Source organism: Vigna angularis, chromosome 11 (assembly GCF_016808095.1).
Source record: "Vigna angularis cultivar LongXiaoDou No.4 chromosome 11, ASM1680809v1, whole genome shotgun sequence".
In the NCBI taxonomy this organism is placed as follows: Eukaryota; Viridiplantae; Streptophyta; class Magnoliopsida; order Fabales; family Fabaceae; genus Vigna; species Vigna angularis.
This window is the reverse complement of record NC_068980.1, coordinates 11,448,629-11,457,898: the sequence shown is the minus strand read 5'-3', so window position 1 is coordinate 11,457,898 and position 9,270 is coordinate 11,448,629. Positions and strand designations below refer to the sequence as shown.

General features: G+C 31.7%; 1 protein-coding gene across 2 annotated transcripts; it reads left to right on the top strand.

Annotated features, from left to right (window-relative positions):
- Window positions 1-208: 208 nt before the first annotated feature.
- LOC108333749 (uncharacterized) lies at window positions 209-2,852 on the top strand. Of its 2 annotated transcripts, none has more exons than XM_017569223.2 (2): window positions 209-623; window positions 2,668-2,852. In XM_017569223.2, exons 1-2 carry the CDS (start codon window positions 367-369, stop codon window positions 2,726-2,728), a joined length of 318 nt encoding a protein of 105 aa, XP_017424712.1. In that variant the 5' UTR covers window positions 209-366; the 3' UTR covers window positions 2,729-2,852. The 2 variants fall into 2 exon arrangements, with proteins under 2 accessions (XP_017424712.1, XP_017424713.1); XM_017569224.2 differs by having other exon boundaries at window positions 215-623; window positions 2,674-2,852.
- The last annotated feature ends 6,418 nt before the right edge of the window (window positions 2,853-9,270 follow it).

Here is a 9,270-nt window from a genome sequence, read left to right as displayed (position 1 = left end):
TTTATATTTTTTATTCTTTCATTTGTGGTGCTATCTTATTACTTCAACATTTCAATTATAAACGTAACTACTTAAATATTTTAAATTTAATTGTTAAATAAAATTTTAAATTTAAAGAAATCCGTTTTGTGGCATAACAACATTAAATTTTGATTAAGAAAATGATACCAGAATACACATCAATGGATAAGGACCTTAGAGTTGGTTTGGCTGCGTCTCTTATAAAGTGATAGCAGAATACACCACACCAACACAGTTTCTGGCATAACATTAAATTTCCAAAACTGCAACCATTCTATACTAATTAATCCACACTTCTACCTTAACCAAACCAAAACCTTCTTTTTCTTTCTCTGTTTTTCTTTAATGTGGTTCTTCGTTTCTTGCTTCGGCGGTGCAGCCGATCCTACCGCCTCCACCAAGTCCGTTGTCCCTCCGCCTTCCCGGACTCTCCGCCGCAAGCCCCAATGGAAACCCACCCTCGGATCAATTTCAGAGAACACCGCGCCGCCTCACAGGGAAAGGGCCACGACGGCGGAGTCTGCCGGAGACATCAAAAAGAGTGAGAACAGCGCCACTACAAAGTCTCACCGCCGTCACTTCAGCGAGGGTAGCGATTACGGGTACTGTAAATTTAAAAGCTTGAATTTACAATGACCGCTTATTCTAATTCTGTTGTTGACCTTTTTACGTTAATTTTCCATGTGTAGATAAAGTTTTTAGTAAGCTTAAAAAATTGGAATAAAATATATTTTTTTTTTTTTTGCTTTTGAGAAAACTTACAAACTAAAATAAATAATTTTGGTGATGTTGATCATCGTATTTCAAGGTTTACTTTAATATATAATATGCAATATATCTAATGAAAATTCATGAAAATAAAACTTAAAAAATTTAATTAAGAAAAAAATCCTTCTTTTTTTTCCCCTTTTCATTGTTTTTATTGGAAGAGAATTTTTGGGTGATTATAGTTTGATATTATGTAGTGGGGTTAGATTAGATTGGTTGTAAGTTCATAAATGGCATTGGTGGAGGCATTAATGGATTAGTGGCCCTTATCAAGAATTAATAATTAAAGTATAATCAATAAATGTTCATTCATGTCACCATTGGTGGTTCTATCTTTTAGAGTTTAGGTCATTGCCATTGCACACTCCCAATCTTATCTTAACCACACTTTTATTACGTAAAGTTTGAAGTGGAATGTTTTCTCCCTTTCCTTCCCCAAGTTGCACCGGACCAAAGATGAATATATAATAATAAAAAAGAAAAAAAAAATACTCATATGCATGGTTGAAATTTTTTCATAAAGTTAATAAAAATAATTATTGGTACACTTTTAAGATGTTATGACAATTAATATACCTATATAAATAATAGTTTATAATTGCAGAATAAAAAACTAAAATTAAATTTTTGACAATTTAGCCAATTAAAATGCTATGCAATTGATTGTTTGATCAAATTTGTTATTTGTAATTGATTGTTAATGTGTGATTGGTTCAAATGTTTTGTATTTTACTTAAATAACATCTCAAATTGGAATATAATCTACAACAATATGTAATTTATTATATTATATAAAATTATATAATATAAGATTTGTATACTTGGTGAACAATTTCTTTTTATATTTCATTTTTAGTCATAGTTTAAAATTGAGTCATGATATTTAATCTTAATACTCTCAATAACACACAAAAATACAATAAAGGTAACCACTGATGCAAAAAAAAAAAAACACGAAATAAAGGGTAACACTAATATAAAAGAAGTAAATAAATACAAAACGAAAATTTTAAAAAAAAACTATTAACTGGTTGAATAATGGTAACGGTAAAATAGTAGAGAGAAAATATCATATCCATAAAAAGGTAAATACACATTTTAATTCATTGTACATGGGTTTTATTTAAAAAATATATAAAATTAACATTAAAGATTAACTCACTAAAAAATAAGTCAGATCATAAATGATAGAGCTAATCCAATCATGCTCACCATCATGTATGTTTGCTTGAGAAACAAAAATTCATTTTGATTATATATTATCGTAGTTTAAAATTTTATATTTTGATATACTATGTCAAATTATTAGTTAAATCACATTATTTATTCAAAATTGAAAATTCATTGGATTTAAATATTCACATAATTTGTGGACATCTTTCTAAATTATGAGATGAAGATTGAAAATATGTAATGATGTATACCTATTTAAATTTTTTATTTTGTTGGGTCAGTATTAACGGTTGGTGAATGTGTATGTGTTTCGGTTGTGGGGTTGAGTTACTGGGCTCCTTTACAATTTTATTTACTTGTCGTCCGGTCTCGTTCCAAATTCCGTTGTCTTTCTCTTCCGTTCGGGAGGGAACCTGCCAAAGATCCTCCGATGTTAATATGTGAACCGTTTGACAATTCAATAGAACAATAATAAATGCGTAGTAAATGTAACATACCTACTACTTACCTTTGACCTGTATTTATAGTTTTTGTCATGGGTTTGAGATTAGTGAAAAGTTAATCACGGTCTAATTTTAGTTCAATAGTTCTAATTGCTGTTTACCTTGATCATGGTCTTAATGACCAGATAACCTACCGGCCGGTTTTCCTTGGACCGTCCGGTCCGTATGTTATAATATGTTTATTTATCTTGTTTTGATGAAGTTGCAGGCGAGTTACCGTTGGAGCAATGCCAGCATTCTCTCCTACGCCATTCATTTTCTGAAAATTACAATTCTGCTCGTAAATCAGATGTACATACATGTTCATATGTGGCTTAGAATAAACGATAAATTTGTAGTTTTATTGTGGTGGCACTTGCGAATGAAATGGGCTTCAGCACAGTATCACCTCTACATATTCGTCTTTTTCATATTAATTCTCTTCCTCTATAAGATATCTATTAATTAGAACTGTTGAATAGGTTTAGGTTATTAACTTAAGCATAAGTATATAATAATAAAATAATAATAATTTTATTATTATGTTAAACAATTACTAGTAAATATTTCTATGTATAACATGTTTGGTTATAACTACTGTACGTTATGGACGATTTCTAATGGTACGAGAAACCTAAAACTAATTTAAGAATGAAGTTTTTTATTTAAAATTTATTTTTTGAATTTTTTCTTCGTGTAAAATTACTTATTAAATTCCATCTCATGTTTATTATTTATAGTATTAGAAATTTCATCTTCATTATTAATTAAAAGACTAAACCCTAACCTAGATTTACAATTCAATTCAAACAAAAATTTCAGTCCTCATCGAAATAAATGTAAAAAAACTCATAAAATTCACAAATCAAAAAATACCAAAAACACAAAAACAACAAAAGAAACACATATCTACTACCAATAGAATAAAAATAATAAAACATACTAATAAAGAATGATGATAAAAATATTAGCGCACACAAGCAGCGTAAGATTCAATGAATGAAATTTATCAAAACTCTCACAATAAAATTAAAGAAAAAGGAAAGGCAAGAAGTGGAAGTAGATGAGAAGTCATAAAGAGATAAAAGAAGAAAATAAAAATAAAAGAAGAAAATGAAAATAAAAATTGATTGTAAAAGAATAAAGATAACTAATTCCTTATTAAAATAGTTTTCTTTAAAATATATATATATATATATATATATATATATATATATATATATATATATATATATATATATATATGTAAATATAAAAGAGAGGCATATTAGGTGATTTTCGCTTTTGAAATGATGACCAACACTATAAAAAAAAAGTAGGTTTTACCGTCAGATAAAATCCGTCAAAAATAGTCATATTTCGTCTATAATAAACTTTTTTCAACGAATTATCGACAAATATTTTGTTGGTAATACCTATGTCGGTAATCATTATTGATAGATGTTGGCCTTTGGTAATTGTCGAAAGAGAAGACTGTCGATAATTACTGAAAAAATATGCCATCAGTAATTATCGAATGAAGAGTCCGTTGGTAATGACTGAATGAAATGTTCGTCGGTAATTATCGAAGGAATTAGTTGTCGGTAATTGTCGAAGGATAAGTCATCGGTAAGTTGTCGAAAAGGACGTGGCAACTTACAGTTCAATTTGTATATGTTAATTATCCAACTACACAATCAGACTTGCATAATATTTTTAACCACAGACCTACATAATATTTTTAAACACAGACCTGCATAATATTTTTAAACCACAATCAAAGTTGTGATAAATATGCAACCAACAATCATCCAATTAGTGATGCAATAGACAATATTGAATTACACAACATATGTTCATGTTCAAGTTTAAGAACTTGTATTTCCAATAAAAAATGTTCATCTAGACCTAGAAATTATGTGTTTGTAAAACATGAGCAAGTGTAAAACCATGATTAGTTATAGAAGTAGTATGTTCAATAATAAATTAACTAATAATCTACATAGTCATCATCAGAATGATCTTGTTCTTGTTCATCCATCATCCTACTGTTGTGAAGGTGGTTGAAGTGGTATGGGCTAGATTGATTTGGACTAGACTGGTGTCACTATAGGAAATGCGCTAATTACCGACGGGCATTTACGGACGACCTTATAGCCTTCGGTAATGAATTAGTGAAATAATTTACCGAGGGCTTTTGGCCCTCGGAAATCTCCACGATGCTTTTAACTAAACATTTTGGGTTTCGTCCCCAAATTACTAAAATCAGAGAATTCCCTCTCTCCCCAACACTGCTCTGTGCTTGCCCTATGCCAAAGATCAGAAGTTGACGCGAAGCTCTGTTTGTTGGTCACCCTAAGGCGTTCTCGTGTTGTTGACGCCAAGCTCTGTTCGTTGGTGGCTGGTGTTTTGTGGTTTGTGTAGGTACGGTTCGTGGTGTTTCGAAAGGGTAGTGGGTCATACTAGTTAGCGTATGCGGTAGTGGTGGTGGGTCATCGAGGTTGGCTTGACGACGGCGTTTGGGTGAAGTGGCCTTGTTAAGTTCGTAGTTGTCGTGGTCTGTAGAGGCTGGCATCGTCGACCCTTTTGCTTTGGAGGTAAGTTTTGCGTTTTAGAGTTAGGATTTCAAAATTGATTCTTGTGTTCTTACGTTCATGTTTTTGCAATAAGAAGGTTCCATCTACGGATAAGTACCTTGTATGGGTTCATTTCCCTTGTAACTGGATCATTCTTATACTTCTCTCAAAGGGTTTTTTATGTTTTTGTTGATTTGACCTTGATTTACATAGTTCTAAGTTAAATTTGTTCGATTTAGATTAGGAAATTACGTTCCTAAATAAGATATGACTGTGGCAGGTTTGTGTTTGAGTTTTGTGATAACTATTTAAGAACAAAACAGAAAGAGCAATTATGTTGGGTAGTTAATTTTGGTAACAGTTTGGTTGGAAGCTAAAATTATATATAGGTTTCTCTGTTCTATTTTTTAGAGAATAATGAGAAGTTCTCTAGTTTTCTATATCCTATACATTCCTTTAGAAGTTGTGAGTGAGTGTGAGAAAGAGAAGGTGTGAATACATAAAAGGAAGTATTACAAGTTTTAAGGTCATAGTATGTCTTGTTTTTTGGGTAGACATTTCTTGTACCCATTTTCAGGTCAATTTAGAATGAACACTGTAACTACATCACTCACTCACATGACATGGTTAGTGAAAGTGTGTTGGTTGGATCAAATGGTCAAGGGATATATCTTTCAATGCCTACTTGGGAGTCTTAGAAGGGAAAATGAATTGGTGAACACAATATTAAGTCAAGTCAATGGCTTGAACTAAAGGTGGTTAGTTGTAGATCTGAATGTTACCACTTTATGTAGTTAATTAAGTTAAGGTCTAGCGAATACTTATCTCTTTTTTAGATTAATATAGCCGAGGATCTTCTAGTGGAATGCGTGATTAGTTTCTCTTCAGTTGTTGTGGTTATTGTTTTAACATGCATAAATACTGATATAATCTTCATATGTGATCATTTCAGGAACTTAAGAACCTAAGGCCTCAACTATATTCTGCTGCAGAATACTGTAAAAAGTCTTTTTTCCATAGTGAGCAGAAACAAATGCAAGGATTCTTTTTGTGAATGAGTTATTTTACCTTAAATAGCAAAATTAAAATGATTAAAATTACATTATCCACTCATATCTTTCTTGCTTTAGTTCGTTCATTCACCTTAGAATGAACTTTAACATTCTTGTAGTAGCACTTCCAGTTTTGTACTCAATTTTGCTTGAATATTTGACCTGTGTGCTTAGGTTAACTCAGTTAATCACCTAAGTGCTTACTTTCATGTAGTGTTTTGAGATGTTGATGCACTTTTGTTGGATGAAAGTAGTGCAATTGCTATTTGTTTTGTCATATCATGCAGTATGTGTCAGATTCGTTTGGTTAATTGTAGGTCTAGTGCATTAGGAATTCAATTTTACACGTTGGTATTGTTTGGTCAAATTGACCTGTCTGCTTAAGCTGGTCGGTGAACTTGTTCTAGTGCAATCACAAATTGTTTGTTTTCCTTGAAAACGTGGATTGGGAGAGGACTATGTAGTTTTAGGCTGCTATGCAGGGAGAAAATTACTTTTCTGTTGTCACTCAAAGCTCTGTTTTTAATTGAATAAAAACTAGAGAAACCAAAATTCTGTCCTTAGTTCTCATTAGACAATTTCAGTTAGCTAAAAGCTCTTTTGAATATTTAGTGCACTTATTAGCATGACCATGCTTTTACTTGTACATGCACTCGTAATATTTGGTTAGTTTACTACTTCTGTTTTGGAACTATTTTCACAAATCAAGCTTTGGTTCTTAAATGTGTTGTTCATGAACATCTTCAAATTGCATGCTTGAACAAGTTTAGTGAAAAGATGAATTTTAGTGAGATTATTACCAAGCTGGGGGAAACTGAATGCTTGCAATGCCATGCATAAGGGAAAATATAAAGAACTTAAACCAGAATATATTTGTATAGCACTAATCATTAAGTACTTTCATCAATTAAATTATTAAAGGTTTCAAATGCTTGTATTTTAATTTGCACTTTTACTTTGTAATACTTATTGTAAATTACTTTTTTTTTTTACGTTTGGTTTGATTCGATATAATCTAAAATCAAGCTTGGCTAATATACTTCAATGCTTGGTCTCTAGTGCTCTTTGGAATTCATCAAACTCTTTTTCTTAAAGTTCAATCCTTCTCTCAATCAAGATAGACCTATTTTGAATATCATTGAAGCTTTCTTGCTTTACCTTAGTCTGGAACCTGATTCATACCATAATAAGCATTTTCCATTGTCTTTTGTTCAAAAGAATTAGAGAGAATAATGGATTATTTTTTATATGAGGTCTCTTTCATCAGTTTCTGTAATCTAAATTGGAATGTATTTAGAACGATTATTTCCATATGGAAGAAGTTGCTTCCAGCTATGGTTAGTGTGCCTCCACTCTTATGATAATTTTCTATATAAATTATAATAGCAAAAGGAATTAAGAAAAATAAGTTAATTAAGGTAACTCATGTTTACGTTCAAATTAACATAGTGTTGGGGATTCAATTATTTAACCGTGTTATGTATGATCAATGCAATGTTCTTTCTATTTTTTGAATGCTATATTTGATGAAAGATATTTTTATTTCAAATGGAATAACATTATAACATATATGTGTGATAAAAAACAAAATCTTCAAATATTTAAATCAAATCCATATATAATTACATTCAAAATCAATTATTTATCATGTTGTGTTTGCTGTTCTTTGACAGTTGTAATTTTTATTGTATTGTTATGTCATAGTTATTTTATTTATATATTTCTAATACTTAAATTTATTTCATATATAAGGTTAATAGTCAAATCCTTGCAGATTTTCATAAAAGAATAAATAAATATTTATTTTTTATTTTATTTATTCGAGTGACTCGTTTATATATACTGGTTGTTTATTTCCTTAACTTTGTTAATGCTTTTTATTACAAGGTTCCTTCATAGTATACACCAACAGGAAGTGATTGGAAGATAGGCTATGGGTTCCTTTTTGGTATTATGGTTACTGCAACAATTGTTCTTGAAGTATTGGCTTATTTGAAAAGATCAGAGATGCGTTCTCTACCTCCTAACTTCCAAATAGACCCTGTTGGAGGAGCTACGTTTCCAAGTAATCATGCCCTTTCTTTCTTTTTCTTCCCTCGTTTTATATAATCTATTTAGTGAAAATGGCGCTAAAAAAAAGAACTTTTAGTTCTATCTACTTACTATGTTATATACCACTTTTATGGAGCAGGGGAATGTGATTGCTACTAGTTTTACAGTTCCACAAACATTGTCTATTGTTTCATTTAAAGCAGCCCATACATAACCAGCTACGAGTTTGCCAAGTTGGACAATCCCTGTTTGGTATTCTCACTCAATTTCACCAGATAGAGGTCTTTCGGTTTTCTTATTCATTCTTCGTCGAATATCTTTTGAAGATTGCCAAGAATGTAAATGACGATTCATAAGAGCTTTCTATTTACAGTTAGATTTTATAATTTGTAGCCTTTTTTCTTCTGGAGATATATGTATTGGAATATAAGAATCATACTTTATTCTTTGTTGAATGACAAAAGATTACATTCATTATTACCTTCTTCAAGAGATATGTTCCGAAAAATGATTTAACTTGAAAGGAAATTATAGAGTTCATCGCATTACTAGCTGCATTACAATTTGCTAATGATTTTAAATGTAGTTCATTGATTCTTTATCCTTTAATCCTGCCTGATTTTTATCGAAGGTTTTTGGTCGTCAGTAATTACTGAAGGCTTTGAGCCGTCGGTAATTACTGAAGGGCAAAGGCCGTCGGTAATCGTTAGCGACAAACGATTTACCGACGGTTAACTGGCTGTTGCTAATCCGTCGGTAATAGACATTACTGACGGCCTTTTGGCTATTTCCGACGAACTACAGCCGTCGGTAATGTCCTTCTTTTTAGTAGTGTGTGGGCTGGACTAATGTGGGGTGGTCTGGGACGACGGGTGATGGAGAGGGTCGTAGTTGGGTTCGAGGGACGGTGGACTAAAGTTGTGCAGCGTTTGATAGCAATCTCATGACCAATTGTTTAAAATTGGTAAACTTGTCCTTCAATTCATTGTATTCCTGGTCACATTGTTCTAGTTGCTGCGTGACGTGGACAATAACCTTGCCAAGAGTGGTGGAAGAAGATGTTGGTGCTTGAGAGTACCTTTTTCCGTCATGTAATTTGCAGCAAGTTGTCCTGCGTCGTAGACTCGTCCTTTGTTTTTCCACCAACGACATCGACCCAACACTGTG

Coding starts and splice junctions, on each gene's coding strand:
- LOC108333749 (XM_017569223.2), top strand. CDS start 367: ATGTGGTTCTTCGTTTCTTGCTTCGGCGGTGCAGCCGATCCTACCGCC. Junction 624..2,667: donor AGCGAGGGTAGCGATTACGG/GTACTGTAAATT, acceptor GTTTTGATGAAG/TTGCAGGCGAGTTACCGTTG.